Source organism: Ricinus communis, chromosome 5 (genome assembly GCF_019578655.1).
Source record: "Ricinus communis isolate WT05 ecotype wild-type chromosome 5, ASM1957865v1, whole genome shotgun sequence".
In the NCBI taxonomy this organism is placed as follows: Eukaryota; Viridiplantae; Streptophyta; class Magnoliopsida; order Malpighiales; family Euphorbiaceae; genus Ricinus; species Ricinus communis.
In genome coordinates this window covers 29201530-29218908 of record NC_063260.1, presented here as the reverse complement: position 1 = coordinate 29218908, position 17379 = coordinate 29201530, and the positions used below count along the sequence as shown (strand labels likewise).

The 17379-nt window shown below is 34.0% G+C and overlaps 3 protein-coding genes across 8 annotated transcripts; 1 reads left to right on the top strand and 2 right to left on the bottom strand.

Annotated features, from left to right (window-relative positions):
• Positions 1-1226: 1226 nt before the first annotated feature.
• Positions 1227-12445, top strand: LOC8276067. 5 transcript variants are annotated; one of them, XM_025157032.2, is made up of 3 exons: positions 1227-1527; positions 1607-1720; positions 10002-12445. In XM_025157032.2, exons 1-2 carry the CDS (start codon positions 1460-1462, stop codon positions 1713-1715), a joined length of 177 nt encoding a protein of 58 aa, XP_025012800.1. In that variant the 5' UTR covers positions 1227-1459; the 3' UTR covers positions 1716-1720; positions 10002-12445. The 5 variants fall into 5 exon arrangements, with proteins under 5 accessions (XP_025012800.1, XP_015573640.1, XP_048229872.1 ...); XM_015718154.3 differs by lacking the exon at positions 10002-12445 and adding an exon at positions 2616-4246; XM_048373915.1 differs by lacking the exon at positions 10002-12445 and adding an exon at positions 2077-2347.
• On the bottom strand, positions 4374-8257 carry LOC8276068 (beta-amylase 3, chloroplastic). The gene is made up of 4 exons (XM_002517467.4): positions 7612-8257; positions 7127-7337; positions 5559-5669; positions 4374-5338 (listed from the first exon to the last, which is right to left on the bottom strand). The coding sequence occupies exons 1-4, from the start codon at positions 8214-8216 to the stop codon at positions 4547-4549; spliced, it is 1719 nt and encodes a 572-aa protein (XP_002517513.3). The 5' UTR covers positions 8217-8257; the 3' UTR covers positions 4374-4546.
• Positions 12446-12817: 372 nt separating the features above from the next.
• Positions 12818-17176, bottom strand: LOC8271322 (uridylate-specific endoribonuclease B). 2 transcript variants are annotated; one of them, XM_048373913.1, is made up of 8 exons: positions 16949-17176; positions 16787-16861; positions 16632-16685; positions 15813-15887; positions 15642-15722; positions 14808-15416; positions 14208-14279; positions 12818-13285 (listed from the first exon to the last, which is right to left on the bottom strand). In XM_048373913.1, exons 1-8 carry the CDS (start codon positions 17063-17065, stop codon positions 13052-13054), a joined length of 1317 nt encoding a protein of 438 aa, XP_048229870.1. In that variant the 5' UTR covers positions 17066-17176; the 3' UTR covers positions 12818-13051. The 2 variants fall into 2 exon arrangements, with proteins under 2 accessions (XP_048229870.1, XP_002517514.2); XM_002517468.4 differs by having other exon boundaries at positions 15642-15710; positions 16949-17173.
• Between the last annotated feature and the right edge of the window lie 203 nt (positions 17177-17379).

The following is a 17379-nucleotide window of genomic DNA, read 5'->3' as shown; positions in this document are numbered from 1 at the left end:
GTAAGGTGATGCATATTATAACACTTGAATAACTTGTTGGTATTATTTCAATAAAATTTTTTGGCACTCTTGAAATTTGTAAAGAGAAAGAAAGGCGGTTGAATTTACTGTAATACGAGGAAACAATCCACTATTGAATTATATTATTACCCCCAGCATCGAACAATATTATTTTCATTAAGTAAGAGGATATATTTCAGGGTTTTCAAAGACATTAGGATGTGAAAATGAGGGATGCTATTTCCTGCGAAACCCTAAACCTTTATTATTGATAATTAAACATATTTATTGGTTTCAAAATTTGTCCGGCCTCTTCACACTCGTTCAAGTCTGAACCTCAAAAAAATTCAATTATTTTTTGGACGGATTTGAGAATATTATTTTTTCATAAAAAATATGATATTTTTTTATAAAAAATATGATATTTTTTTTTCATTTTTACCGTATTAAAATATCAAATATATAATTTTTTAATTTCTTTCTAAAAATACAGTTTTAGTTATTTTTTGATTTTTCTTTAAATGTTTTTGGTAAAACAACGAAATATCAACAAAAGAAAAACAACCACACATTATTTTTAAACAAAATCTACACAAAAAAAATGATTGTTGATTTTAGAATATTTTTAAAAAGTTGTTTTCTCTTAAAGCCGACCAATAAATTTGGCCTGACCCAAAAATTATAAAATAAAAATTTATATATTTTTAGTGATGGATCAGACTTTCCATATAGCCAGAACGTGCTGAACTCGAATATAAAATTAACTCCGACCAAGTTCAATTTGCCCCAAATTTGAACATATCTATTGATAGTTAAAAATATATATTAATTAGTTATAAAAAATTTTGAAATATTAAAAATTTCATTAACAAATAATTCAAAATATCGCAAGTGATTATACAATTATTATGCCGTGTATATATACATTAATTTTTTATTAGTTAAGTTCTATATTATTTAAATATAGAATATTTTGAATATATACATTATTTAAATATTTTGAATTAAAGAATCAAATGACTAATAGAAAAATTAACTTCTGAAATAAATAATTTTTCTATCAATAATATTTTTCCAACTCGTTATGGCTCATTTGAAAGTTATTTATTTAAATATTAACTAAAAGATTATCAATCTTAAACATCTTTTAGAGAAAAAAAACCATAAAATGAATGCTTAATCCAATAAACTTGAAAAGTAGAAATACGTAGCAAATGGCAACTCAAAAGAAAGAAGAAATGTGGAGCAATATCATGGAACAATTAAACTTTGAGTATGAAAAATATGAAATATAGAATTTCTTTTTATTTCTTTAATTTTTTTTAAATGAGAAAAGTTGTAAAGAAACAATAATAATGAGTAATACGAGGATTGAGACTTGGCGAAAGTTGAAATCCCTAAATCAAACGGTTACTTCAACTTTTATTTTGAGAAAGATCAAAAAATATAGTTAAAGAAAATGCAAAAGACGTTCAGTCTGCTACAAACAGTAGCTACAGCGGGAGTGTTCTCTGCTGTTTCCTTCTGGTAATTTCTGAATTCTTCTTTCTTTTTCTTTCACTATCTTGTAAATTTCATTTCCTTAATTGGAAAAATTGATTTACAGGTATGGTTTTATGTTTGGAAGAGAATCAGCTCGCAAAGAATTAGGTGACTTAATTGAAGATCTTCGCCGTGGAAATTCCTCTTCAAATCCTCCTCCTTCACATTCTTAATTTTGGTACTCTTTTTTTTTTTTTTTTTTCTTGTGATTACTTAATTACATTAGAGTGTATGATTCACTTCAGCTCTTTATTTCTATGCAATCAACTAGTTCAACAGAAGATATCTATCTTATGACTGTAACTTCTCACTTCCTTGTACTAATTTTTTTGCTTAAATTGAATGAATTGAAATCCAACAGTTGAATTGGATTCAATCCCTGCACTTCTATTATATTATGTTTGACTTATCTTCATTATTTTAGGTTCATGTTGAGTGCTTTTACTTGTTGAATAAGTTTTAAAGTCTTTTCATCTAAAAGACGTTATGGTTTTTCTTAGAACCCTGACGTTATTAATTATCATCTGGATAAAGTGCGCACTCAGGTGCTTTTGCGAGGTTGAGTAACAAAGAAAATGAGGTTGATCCCTATGACTTGGAACTGATACAGCAAAGGAACTTGCTTTTGCTTAAAAGGTGCTTGTATAAGCCACCTTTATCATTATGATTTTTATTTTTATTATTTTCCTACGTTATCCTAGTCTGCAAAATGTATGCTGCTGCAATGACAATCACTGAAGAGCTCCCAGATGCTCACTTTTATTTAATGGATAATTAGACACTAATCTTCCTTCTGCTCGTGTAATTTCTGAAGTTGTTTTGTTCACATGATTCAAGAAATTCTTAAAGATGTATGTCTGTCTTTACTCCTTCTCATTATTTCTTGAAATAGTTATGGTTTTGATTGTAGAGGCCAAAGATAAAAACATTGTTACTTAATCTTACTTTTTGAGTTTATGTTCTTCTGTCTTTTCAGCCTGATTATTGAATGAATAGTTAAATGTTTACTGGTTTCTGTTTACTATAAATGCAAGGCAAGCTATTGTGGTTGATACAATCAACTATTTATGCAGTCTCTAAACCTTCTAAGTCCTAGTAGGTGAGGCCCAAGTACTAATTATGACTCCAGCCATTTTGGACAGGGACCAGCTAGCAAGGCAGATTCTTTCTTTTGCTATCATAGTTTAGCCATTCAGGAAATTGATATGAGTAATATGTAATAAAGTTTTAATCATTGGCATGGTATCACTGTTCTGTAGTAGTTGTATCTTGTTATTAGAAGCTAGGTTTCCATTGTCACCTGCTCTTTTGTTAATGATCTTGCTTGTGATGATATTGATCCTTATTTTACGTCTTTGGCGCTAATCCAATTGTGTATATGCATTGAATTACTATTCATAACCAAGCTTTTGTAGAAGTATATATGTCTAGAAAACAATAAGAAAATGAAGCACGAAACCAATATTTACTTTGTCTGATGATTATGAATTCCACAACCTCATGAAGTTGGGTTGCTTTTTGTTCATAGTTGTTGGCATTGATTGTGGTAAAATAGCTGCATACATTCTGCCAACTTGATGATGTGATTGTTTTTCATGGGGACATTCTATTATACGATTGTTACAATAAGGCCCTCTGCTATTCTCCTACTGCCATGCAGTCAATTGTGTCCCATACTTTTGTTGTTGCAGTGATGGCCAAGCCACTTCAGTTCTCTGTCTCTATCTCTCGCTCCCTCTCTCTTCCTTTATTTTGTTTTTATAAACCATAGTAATTTGGCTATTGCGGAAGGATATGTCAACCAAGAGATCAAGTTATTGAAATGAGGTTGTTAAATTTATTAGTATGTTTAATTTCTAGATTATGTGTTAGTTTTACATGTAATTAAATGAACTTAGGTGGTCTGGTTAAGATTTCGTATTGAAAATTATAGCCTAAACTTTGAAAGTAGCCAATTGTAACGTCTACTATTCATTACTTTGTAGCCAAACCACCTATATTCTTTTAGTTACACATAAAATTAACACCTAAAAAACAAATTATATTAATAGGTTATTGTTTCATTTTTTTTTTCCTGTCTCTTCAACGCTCAACTCTTTTTGGCCCCTCCTTAGAGCCATAATATAGGTGCTTTTCATGATTGCTTTGGAATTATTTTTTTTTTCACATTTTAAGATTTGATTCCTTACCTATGAATTATAATGTAGTTTTAATGGTAAATGGTTTTAAACTTCTACTGACTCCAACAAGAAAGTTACATTTGTATTTTCATAATCTTTCCTAAGTTTGGTAATTGTTGGGGGCGTTAATACATTACATAGTTAAATTCTTGTAAAATATAAATGTAAATCATTTTCTTAGGTTGTTTTTCAGAAAATTTCAGTGGTACTGGCTGTTTTGGATCATTATGGGCCAGTTCGATCCAAATCTGTGGCACTGCACTGTGACCATACTACTTTTTAAAACCCTGGTCACATGCTTTTTGTCATATTGAATGCCTTAGCAGCTGTTCTGTGGGAGCTCTTTTTGACTATCTGATCTTGAAACTTGGAAGTTTTGTGATTGTTGTTTCTGATAAGCATATGAATTTTAGATATGAGACCGAGTGCATGAATTCCAATGCTAATTGTAATTGCTGAATAATATGGAAATTAGAATGTATTTATGAGTTTAAATTCTTTCTTTCATACAATTGTTGAGAGAAACACATAGGCTGACTGGATAGTGTCAACTTTGAAACAATGAAATTAATCTCTCAGCTTTCTTGAACAGGCCCTGAAAATATGACCAATCAAAAAATTTCATTAATTTGGACTACTGAACATTCAATATAATTATAAGCGCATACATTTATTCTTATTTTCAAGTCTCAATGATGCAGAGTATGGCATATCATGCCAAACTTATGGTGTATATGTATGACAATTTTTTCTCTAGTTATACTCCATCCTTGCCTATGATACACTGAGGTGTGCATCAATATGCATTAACATGTATTAGATTGTTACAAAAGGGCAACTTCCTTAGTCCTTATGGCATTCTTGTCTTTGATAAAGCCAATATAAAGGTTGGTTCCTTCTGAGTCACACTCCGGTAGTCTTTTGTTTTGACCATGTTCTGACATGCTTTTTACAAACTCCACAAGGTGCTGCCAATGATCCCCTTCAAACAACTTCTTGTTCATTCTTAAATATGTAAATGCTGTCAATCCATTGCCAGATTCTGATCTGCTTGTTGCCAAAACTTGTGCATATCCAGCTGCATCATACCTCTCCAGTGCATTCTCTCCAGCCAGTTCAACTCCCGCAGATCTTGTGGCCATCTTGACTTGCCGTACTAATCCTTCAGGTGAGCTATTTGCATGTCCCGGTTGTTCCCCATCTCGCATTTCCATGCAGGTGAAATTGAATACAACTCCATGTTTGCTGAACATTTGTGCCACTGTTAGGTAGCCATCATGGTGTCTAGTATTGTAGTATCCTGCTGTGAGTTCAGGTGCATGTGATCTTGTTCTGTAATGCCAATGAATTCCGGCTACTTTTCCAGATAGCTTTGCTCCAGTTCCTTGAAATATTCCTTTTGCAGCTGCTAGGATTCTGTCACCATGGTCAAGTAGCTTGCCTGAGTACCATTCTAAGAAGAACTGTCCATATTCAGTTTTCCATGTTCCATCTCTTCGGAAAAATCCAGTTTCTTCAGGAAATTGCTTATAGTGGCCAGCATCATGTGGTCCACCTCGTCCCCAGTCTTTGTTTCCAATCGCTTCGGCTGATGCTTCCAATGAAGCTTTCATATACTGTTTGACAAGAAATTCGCTCAGGAATTACTCTCTCCAGAACTAAGTAAATTACATTAAATATTGATTTTATTTGTTAACATGGTTCCACCTGGCCACTTTTGTAAGATACCTCAATCATGATAATTAAATGATGGGACACTCAATTTGTGGTCCATCCAGATTGGTGGATCACCACACTAGGAAGTACTGCATTTTGGGTGAAAAATTCAAAATTTACCTTGTCATAACATTGGAATTCTCCAATTCCAGGAAACTTCCATGTCCCATTGCTTTCTGGATAAGCTGGGTATCTCAGCTCTCCACAAGGACCCATGCCCACTTGAATTTCCTGCAAAATAAATGGGATCAACTTGCTAAGCTTCAAGATAACTTCCCCTCTAGGATAGATGAGAGTTTGTCGTATTATTATTCTTATCTAGTCTACTTCTGTCTTGCTTATTGCTCTGTTGGTATAGAATAGAATATGTTATCCTTCACATTCTAATACCTCCGCTTTCTTGATAGAAAGAAGAGGCAATTTCCTATAAGCAGTACACAGTGCTGAGATATGTATCCATTTATTTCTTTCTCTTTCTTCTTTACATTTTTATAGTTCACCCTGGTTTCTATAATCTTTATCTTTTGTCTTCTTGAACTTTTATTTATTTATTATTCTTTCCTTGGTTAAACACTGCGGAAACTTGGGAAAGGGCGGATAGATAAGACAAAGGCATTTCATCCACTTTAGAAGGAAATTGCTGACTGTTAAGGCATTAAAACAGAAAATTATATATTCTTAAAAGGGAATAATATTTGTCAATATTGACAAGTATAATCTGCACCCTTATCGTAGTTGAAGGATGGGGTCAGTTATGGATAGCTTGTGATTGGTAGAGTCATGGGTAGGAATAGATTTCAGGTTAAAAAGGAAAAATAAATCAAATGTAGCCCTAGAAAACTGTGTCTTTTTTTGGTGAAATTATAATGATACTGTACAGACGATGAACTCAAGTCTCAATGAAAACTATCGAATTTGGGATCCTAAATGTCTCTGTTTGTTGTTTCTCCTTAGTAGCATGCTGGATTTGTCGTCTTTAAGAGAGGAGTACATAGCTTCTTTTTTTTTTTCCTGCTTTGCTGAATTAGAAGATATGTTTCTCTGATGACTGAAAAATTATTATTCTTTTATTTTTTCCTATTTATCCTATCTTCTTCTTTACTTTCTCTTATCCCTATATACTTCAATCTCTCTGCATGCTGTCAAGTATTTCTCTAGTTTGATCTATGACTTTTGACCAGCATATGCCGTCAAGTATTTTAATTTGGAACTTGATACTTTTCCATTTTCTCCTATTAAATTGAATTTATTTGTGTGATTGACATCGGTGCTTGATGATGTATGAAAAACCCCTCTATTCATTGTTGTTTTTTTTATTTCCTCCTCTTGTCTCCTGCTTTTAAGTGTGTCTGTTTGAAGGCTTTCTTACCTTTTCCTCAGAGCTTGCAAAGTATGATTGGAGATTTTGTATGTTCAATATGATATATACTTTTTATCTCTCTGTTGATGCACTTTTAGCCGTCATTATGTTGCCAACGAATTTTCACATGTAAAAATAGCAGAATATTTTATGATGCTTTTGTATGAAACAGGTAGGCGATTAAGATTTTTTTTTAACCTATGTTAAAGACACTGATTTCAGCCAATTTTTGGTTTCTTTTTGTCACGCAATTTATTGTGCCTACTTTTCATGAATCATATCCTCACTCCTGAAATAACTTAAAAAGGCTTGAAACATAGAAGCTTACCACAACAACTTCTCCTAGATAATCTCTGAATCTGTTGCAGAAGCTCCTCATATAATCAGTGTAAACCTGTATGGGTGTTCTTCCTCTTAGCACTGGTAATGAGTCACATCCCAATGAGATGTATTCAGGATTCCTCCGACCTGATCTATCTGTGTAGACGAGATCAGGATTTTTGCTGATTTCTTCAAGCACCCATGGAGGAAGGGGGATGCTAAAATTTCAAACTCAAATTGATTAGTTAATGCTCAACCATTTTCTTAGAACACAATTCTGACAGAGAATACAAAAGAAACCAAGGATAGACAAGCAACTGACTGAAAAAGTAAATTACCTTGAGAAACTAAATCTGAAGAGCAAATTATTCCTAGGGAAACAATTGTTTTCATAATTTTGAAAGAAAAAAGACTCGAGCTAAAAGCTTTTGTATGTCCCAACTCTGAGTTAAAATCCTCTGTTAAACAGTAAAACATCAGATCCTAAATTACCTGCATGAGTCTCCAACATTTCCTCCGCATTGATGGAAGGACATAACAACTTGAAGTTTCAGACCATGCTTTTGCACCATGTGCACAAGATCAGCATAACCTTCCCAGTTATACTTTCGAGGTCCATCTTTCTCCACCAATCCCCACCAAGCATCAACCATCACTCCTTCCACTCCTGCACTCTTCAAGGCCATCAAGCTAGCGTTCATTGCTCGTGGCTTATTTAAATTTCCCCCTAGGGTTACTGTGTCAAGCGGCAGCATCACAAACACTGGAACCTTGGAGTCGTTGCTACTTTGAGAATTAGACATTGCATGTAGTTTCTCCCTATTGTCACTTCTCCTGCCTTCCATTGTAAAGATGTTATCTTGTGAGAGCTGTGCTTCTTGCATTGAATTCTTTGCTCCAAGACGGCATGATGGCTTGATTTGTGCAAAGCAAATTGTGCCTGAGAAGTCATCTGGTGTTTTGACGCTTTTGGTGTCCTTTATATTGATGAAAGAAGTTGAAGAATGTAATGTTAAACTCATATTTCTTTTTGATGTTTTAAGAAATGAAGAGAGAGAGAAGAGATGTAGGAACGAATGAAGGTTAGATGTGTTCATTTATAAAAGAAAATTCTGGTTCAGGGTTTGAAGGAGACAGTGTTGGTGGGCGCTAGCTTAAAAGAGAAAAAGTGCAAAAAATCAAAATTTGTCAGCTCACCTTTCCAAAGTCTTCTTTACCATACGCGTCAATACCTTCTCCATATTTAATAAAGTTGAAAAATTAAATGTTTCAATATTTATTGGTCATCCATTTAGTTGATAATTTTTCCTTTTCTTTTTTCCCTTTATTGTGGGATGTTGACATAAGGATATATTTGAGATCTTGCAGCTCTGAACTTATTTGTTGTGTAATTTTCCCCACACTCAGGTTGTGAGGTAAAGACCAATCTTTTCTGTGGCATGCTTTCCCAAATAGAATTTCAAAAATATCTATCACACTTTGATATTTTGAAACTGTTGCTGTGTCTGCAGTTCTAGTTGATGGTTTCAATTGGTTCCTTTGATCACCGTGAGTCATGAGGCTGTTTTAAATGGCTGTAACTTGCAGAAGGTTAACTATAATAATAAATCTATTTCTTGCAATGTTAATTAATTATTTGCTTCTCCCACTCTTTCTTCTTCTCCAAATTTTAGTTGGTGGATATTGTAGCAAGTTTGCTAGTGTCAAATCTGTTTAGAACATTAGACTTCATATCAAGGTTGAATCTTTATGACTGCAATATTATTATTACTACTGTTGTTATTGTCGATTGTCTCATCACATTTGGCAAAGGGAAAACCCTTAAAGAATTAGATTCTCTTTGGTTTTCTTGTCTACTATTTATATGGCTAGTAAATTCTTGGGAAATTTCAAATGTTCTTGGTTCTGCTTGGCTTTGGATAAGAAGTCGGGGGGTTGCTTTTTGATTGGGAAAGCCTGTGGCTGCAATTAAGTCCCTACTTTAATCATTCTTGGAATTTTGCTTTCGTATGCTCTCAACTAAGTTGAGCTGATCCACTGATTTACTATATGGTATTTGCTGACATTTGCTTAGTGGGCTCCATTAGAATTGTGAATTTGATCAATTCGATTCATTATTTGTCGATAAGATCAAAAGTAGTATAGTCTTGCATGTCGCTGCTTCATATTTTTCATTGTTGTGTTAAAAACAATGAGCTGCTTTCCGAAGCCATGCTTATGCAGTACACACATTAGGGCTTAACCGTGAATGAGCCTCTGTGTGATGCAAGCCTATTGCCTTGTTAAACAAAGATTCCAGCATTAGTGGCTTGTTATAGCAAGTTCTAAGCATGAGACAGATGCAGAGTATCTGAAATATAAACTCTCATTTTGATGTGTATTATTATTGGTACAACTTTGCCTGTGATATTTTATAGAGCTTCATTAGTTATTTGGTTTTTGGTGGAAAGTTAGTGGTGGCTTTAACAGGATCCTAGATAATGATTGTACCACTTGGTTATATGCACAGTAATAGCAATTATAGATCTAAATTTGTTTAATAAGTATACCTTATATGTTTTTTATTTCAAAACATGGCGGAGGTTGTGCCTGTTCTAAGAATGATCTTTTATGACAATCTATTGTCTAGCAATCAGAATGATTTTCATTCCATGTTTGTCAAATTTATATTAGAAAGATTGTACTATTTGCCTAAAGTTTTGTCATGTGAGAGTTAGCTACATTTTTAATTCTCTTGTGTCTTGAACATTGGATGATGGGATTACACATGCACAGTAGATCTTGCGTTCATGTCGCTTTGATACACTTCTAATAGTGAATTGGTATATATGAAGGGTTATTAGTAATTGCCATACATTTTCTGTTTTTGTTCCCCGTATCAGCTCTAATTAAAGAAATGAGGGTACTCAAGCTCAATTGTTGGTTAGTTATCTTTCTGGGTACAGAGGAAGTATACACTTTTGATTTAGCAAGTGGCTCCTTATTGATCAAAAGATTATTACGAATCTTCTGCCTGTTGATATTGATAGTTTGTTATTTTTTGAAATGAAGTCTGTTGAACTTAAATTTTCAGCTGCCAGAGTTTTCCTGCCTATTATTGCAAATTCTTGTGGATGTGAGACCTTATCTCTTCTATTTTACATCTTCTGCACACCCTCGCGCACACATGCGAACACGTTTAAATGCACATGAAATTTGCATCAAATTGACAAGAAGACTTGAAGAGTAGGAAGGGAAACTCCTATAGATTGAGATTGAGAAGGAGCTTAACCATGGGGTGAAACTGTATATAAATTGTGGTTTTCTTTGAGCTCATGATAATTTTCACTATAGCAGTTCAATCTCAGGCTAAATTAATGGGTCACATGTGTCGTGGCTATCAGAATACACCAAAAAAATCTGATGTGGATCACCTAGGGCTACATAACTCTGCTACCAGGAGAAAGCATCCTGCCATGCCCACCTGATATTGTCAGGACTTAGAATTACAGCATTTTTATTTTCCTTCTTTGTTTTGGTGGTATATTGGTATTTTTCTGAAAAGTAAGGCGTGCAGCGGTGATTTACATTATAAATCACCCGCGGAGAAGGTCCCACTTAATGTGTTTGCATGTGAAAATGTAGGATCAGACTTTCTTTGGTTGATATTAGTCTCTCTCCCCCTTCATCAGACACAGACATTTGAATTTGAAAGGTAAAAGGGGGAGGAACTTTTAGTGGTAGATATCAATATCCTCTTTTCTCTATCGTTTATGGAGAGTCTAGTTTCAAGATCAGGCTTTGGATTAACACGATTTCTTATGGGAAAGAAAGAACCCATTTGCTAACTGGTTTATACTGGGCATATTTTAGCAGCTATTGTCTTCTTGCATGTCAATTGGGGCAAAGGGTCGGTCACTCCCCTCCAAAAAAGAAAAAAGAATGAAACTTTCATGTTCACATGCCTTTTTGTCTTGATTTGTGGTTCTCCATTACTTGGACGTGTCCTCTCAATTTAACACGGAAAACCATTTTGCAGCCCCTCTTTCAATTTCAAATGGCAATTCTTGAGATATTTATATTTCTAATTTGTTGCTTATTTTGCTTTTACTATGATATTCATAATGTCTTTTCCTTGTATGTCAATATGATTACCGGTGAGCAAATAAAAATGGAAAACTAAGAAAATCAGAAGATTAATTTCGAAATTAAGAGGTTATTGGTACCTGTTAATTCAGTTTTGATTTTTTTTTTTCAAAACCATTTTCAATAATATGATTTGGTTGCAATTTTCCGTTTTTGTAAAGCTACAGTTAACCGATTCGACCGAAGAATATGTGAAAAGAAAACACATTGGTTCGATTCAGAAATATTGGTACAAGATTCGGCTGACTGAACATCCTCACGACTAATTGCGATGGTTAGACTACAATTTGTTTGTCTTGCTCACCGACTCGAGCCTAACACTGGAATCTAATTTTTTTTTTTTTTTTTTGTGAATCACAATGATAAGGGAAGCAATTTTTTCTTTAACAGTTCTCACTGTAAGTGTGTGGAGGTGACATCTTTCAAGCATGAACACCTTGTGAAAGACTTCATATACTATGAGGAACAAAAATATTATGCAACAAAAATTTGAAATAACTGAACTAGTTAAATCTCTAATACTTAAAAGAAAATGTCATTAAATCATTCTTGTTCTTTGAGTTTACTATTATTTAATGTATTTTGATTTTTATATAATGGAAAAAGAGTAAAGTAATTTAAATTCTTAAAGGACAAGAAGAATAATAAGGTAAGCAAATTATTATTTTAGTGGAGCAATCAAAACTATTCACAATGATTCTATATATTCTTAATTAAAAATTTTAAGATGGGCAATTGTCCTCCTGCTTCTACAAGTGCTGTCGACTAGGTGCGTGGGTTCCATAATTATTGGATGAGCATCTTTTAAATAGAATCAAGTACTGTGAGATTGTGCGAAAACACACGTGACCTCTTACAGTGTCCTGCAATACAAAAATGGTAAAACCACCACAAGGTACAAAAGAAAAAAAGGAAAAGAAAAGAAAAATATCTCCTGAATCCATATAAGATACTTGTATGAAATATGATAATGGAAACCACTTCTCATTCCGGGACCTTTTGAACTCTGATATTTTGGTGATACATAATCATCTGTCATTTTCACAGACGTCTACATCCCAACTCAAAAGCTTATGAATAGTTGACTGGTTCAAACTTAAACTAAGGACATGCTAACTCAAAAGAATCAACTGGAAGCAAAACATTGGAATCTTCTTACTTGAAGTAGAAATTGCTACACATACTCCTCCTTAATTCATCACTACTGATGCAACATCAGGCATTATTCATGGGTTGTTATAAACTATGATGAATAAGATGATGCTATAGTATGAATTCAGAAAGACAAAATCAGGAGATAAGTAGAATATTTTGAGAGTAAAAGTGCCTTATCCCATAAGATTGTTAAAAGTTGAAAATGTAATGTTCAGGAAATTTCTTTCAAAATAATGATTCAGTAAATCAACCATCGTGAAGGAAACATCCAGGCTCGAGCATCTACTCAAGTTAGATTAAACTCGACTTCTTATACAAGATGCACAAGCCAAAACCTGTAAATTCGAAACAGGATAAAAGCTCTTGTTTTGGATTAACAAAAACTAGAACCTGAAAGATAGCCATAGAGCAAGAGAACTGCAAAAATAATCCGATATAGCTGCATTGCTGGTACTCTACAGCATCAGGTAGATAATACCAACATCATAAATAAAATGTAGATGACAGTTTATTTTATGTTTCATTACATCATAGTAGCCAGTGCTGACTTTTATAAAGAGGATATAAATCATAAATTTGCTATAAGTTCTCAAGAACATTTGCAGTCTTCCATATCTATCAAGAAAGCTGCTAAAAAAAAAAAATGTAAAACTCAACACTCTGCTATAGGGAACACAGACCCAATGCAATCTCGAAGACGGTAGCACTTGATGTTAACAGGGTATGGACCTAGCTCCACATGGTTGTCCTCTCCGCCCATATAGAAACAGAGGGTGTATAGTGCAACTTCAAACTCTGGGCTCACGCCAACTAAAATGCTTGATACAGATTTGAGAATTCCATTCCATTCAAACTGAACAGTAAGCAACTGGGTTTCAGAGTCGGGCTGCAAAACAGAAATGATCAAGGTAAGATTAGGGTGTAAAAGCAATTAAATAAGGAATAAACACTCAATCTTTACATCTGGGTCTTTAAATACCCACATAAAGTATGAATTCGCATATGTTGGTGATGGAATTAGGGTATTCATCATCAGCAATACTGAAAAGCAAATATATTCATAGATATCTTAATTTTTGTCCTGGAAAAATCCTGTGCAAGTAACACAAGGTCTTAAGTGAACCTATTTTATTAAAATAACATCTCAAACAGTCATGGCCATTATTTTCTTTTTAACCGAAGAATAAATAACCAATGCTTGTGATAGACCATTTTAGTATTCCAGAGAAAAGCTGTAAGGTCGTTCAACAACATCTTCCAAATATTTAGCTTAATCTTTTCCAGAAAACTATTACTGCTCTCTACCTTTTTTCTTTGAGAGATTCTCAGGGACAATAGCATACAAGAGATACTGGCCCAAACAAGTTAATACTCGGTCCAACACCAAATACTCTCTTATTGAGCACACCTGCACCTTTGGGCCCAAAACCACACCTTGAACTTCAGTATCTAATGCATTATTTTTTATCTCTTGAAATTCAGTTTAACTAGAACTCGAACTAGTCAAATCAGCATCAGCAATCTTTCTTCCTTCCTACTTTTTTTTAACTAAAAAATGTACTGTCATTACTACTAAATAGCATGGCCAAAAGTGAGATTTTATCAATTGTCGATGAGATGATACATCCTTGAAGCAAAGCATCATTTATTCTTTAATTATTGGAAAAGGACAAATAAAACCGTGATGCAATGGATATGACTTCTTATCACCGAAGGGCATTATTGCTGCAAAGGAGATTTTGTCCTTTGAAATTGAAGTCCAGTTATTCTATTTTAATGGGAAAAATTATGAATCAAAAGCCACTTACTGTCTGCCCATGTCGCCGGGGGAAAATATAACCTTGGTAATCAACTGTCCCTTTTGCTTCTTCAAGGTAAAACTGAGCAAGTAAAATGGAAAGTATAAGATGAATGTATATTGCTTAACAATCACCAAAATAGTTTCAAATTCACAAAGATATGAACTACTGATATTTGCAGAAAATTCTAGATCAGTTGATTTCAGGAAAAAGTACTGACAATCAACAAGTTTAAGGAGGATATGGGAAAAGCATGCCTAAGGAACTCTAACAATAATAGCTATAGTAGATTAATATACTGCATCATATGTGGCCTCATCATTTCTTTCACAGTTAAGTTATATGATGCATGCTGTACTTTACATCACAAACTGTCTGTTCTTCCCTGAATTTAAATGTCAAAGGAATAATCATTAACTAATAATGAGTTCACTTATATTTCCATGAAGAATTTTATAAGATTGAAGTGACTGGTTAATAAAAAAGTGTTTATAACCATTAACTATAAAGAGTTGTCAGAAATGGACCACATAGGCCATCTTGGATCAGAAGAACCAAAAGTGAAAGTAAACTAGAAATAAAGCATATCCGTAATCTAGGAAGACACACCTGGAGCCAATTGTGGAAGCCAGAAACTTCTTGTTCCCCACGTTTCTTAATTTCCCCAACAAAGACATGTTCAAAAGCAGAAGAGGAACCAGAAGTACCACCTCGACCATATAGATCAAACCAGAGACTTGTCAATGTTCTTTTAAAATCCTGATAATTGTCGGACACAATGGCTCTGGAAGCAAGATATTTATGAAGATATTTAATTGGTGCAGTTCTGCTGATTTCTTCTATAAAAGCAGCTTGCTCTTGCCTTTCTTCAGAAGTGATAACTTCTTTGCATCCTTCGTTTGGGTTATAATTATCAAGCAGAGAACAAAAGCGAGAAAAAGTAGGCTTCCTAAAAATTTCTTCATTTAGCCAGCTAAATAGGCTTCCTTGTGCCATATCTTCCTTTTCATAGACTTTCTTGCCATCACCACAATCAATCTGATAGTCCTTGCCAGGCACCAGCCGGTTTATGTCAAGTTGCCAGAGCCTGTTGCAAGCTTGGGACAAGTCAGAAAGCTCCTCTTGTGATGGTACTAAATCTATACCATCTTCAACGTCATCTGAGTATTCTTGTTCACTAGGAGGTCTTTTGTATCCATGCCATTGTTCCTTTTGAATCTATCAATATGATATCTTAAAATCATTAGTATTAAGTGCACATATATCTCAGAACCTTTTGATTCTTATCAACCCAACAAGCACATTTACAGAGGAAAAACTGACCCTCCCTTTCGAGAAGCTGGACAGTTTCAGATAGAGATAATTGTTGTAGTCATATGATTCGAAACCTTAAAAATCACATGAAATTATATCATTTAGGCAAGGAGCAAGATGGTCATATACCTTATGTGGCCGCTTGCGATGCTTTTTGCCAACAGTCTCCCAACCATCATTACTATTTTCCCCTTCATCCTTGATGAAAATATGAAAAACAAGGAACAATACTTCAAAATAGGCCAATGAACCTCATGAGAAAGAGTAAACAGAAATATTACAGAACCTCCAGTAACTAACCTTTCTAACGCACTGGTTTGGGTCATAATCATGTTGCTCATGACCTTCATTTCTTTCATAGCCTTCATGAACTTCCTAGCATTTGATATTGGAAGTGAATCGACTTTTATTTTTAAGGCATAACTCGTCTACAACCATAAATGTCCCGCACATGCATACTTCAACAGTTTATGTGGTCATACTATTACCGTGAGAAATGAAAAGCTATTGATCCATCTAAATATAAATAACAAAAAAGAAGTCTCAGAAAAACAAGGAGGGAAGAAAAATGCAAATGTCCTTATCCAATCTTATTTGATTGCATTCACTTGCATGGTGTTTCAAAAGTCTAAAAATGCAAGTATCCGTTTCAATTGACTTCCATATAGTCAATTCTCATGTTCTTGATAAGTGTCATAGTTGCTATAATTCAACTCCTTGAACTTGAAAAGAAAATATAAAAAAACAAAAAGGCACTTTAAAGGAAGTGAAATCATTCCACAAATAACATAATTCTGCAAAAATTGAATTGAAATGAATTCTAGCATGTGATTTATTTCAAACAAGGCTGAGTTTTGGCGGTTGATTACATGGTTTGAATTGATATCTAGCACATGATTTTTCTTTCTATTTAATTACATCACCAAGCAGCGTAACGATATTCTAGTAAAGGATAACTATCTCAATATTCTTTTTCTTTGTTCTTTTTTCTTTTGAGGAAACTATGTCGACATTCATCTTCACAACTAGTGTAGCTGTGAGATTCAAATAATAGAACAACAAGGCTCAAAGCAGAGTTAAAAGTAAAATAGAATAGCAAATAAATTATAGAGAAGAAACCTTCGTGGATCGCCTTGAAGGTTTTAAATTCCATTCCTCTTGGATTCCATCACTCTGTTACTTAAATTTTGTTTAGAAAAAAGAAAGCACCATTTGAATAATTAGGATGCAACCCAATTACCTAACTCCAAATTAAAGCCAAGAAAAAAGAACACCTGATTTTCCCACCGATTTGTGGGACGAGAACCAAGCCGCACTAGATCATCGTTATCCTGATCCCCGGATACCACCTGCTCATTCCAGCAAAAAATAAAGAAAATGGAAGCAAACTGATGAAATCATCGAAAAGAGGAGTGTGATCCGAGGCAGATACTGACTTGAGCCCAGCTGGATCTGGACCGTTCATCTCGAGATTGTGAGTTGGAAGCATCATCGTCTTTGTCGTCGTGGCCGCCAAGAGCCACGTCCATTAAGCCCTTGATCAGGCCGTCCATCTCCGTAGTTCTGAGAGAATTGGATAATATTTGACTTTTTGTTTTTGTTTTAATAAAGTGAAAGGAGAGAGAGTGTTGGTTGAGTGAGTAGTTGCGTGAATTAAAAGTGAAAGAACGCAGAGAAGATGGCGGGTAATGGCAATCTCTGTAATTATTTGAGTTATTGCCGACAGTTTATATTTGCCATGTCGACATATCCGATCTCACAGACAAAGGCTTAATTGCGAAATAAGACTTGTAATTTGAACTTGTTTTCACATCTAACACTAATTTTTAATCCTTTCATTTTTTATAATATATTTTGATATTAGTTT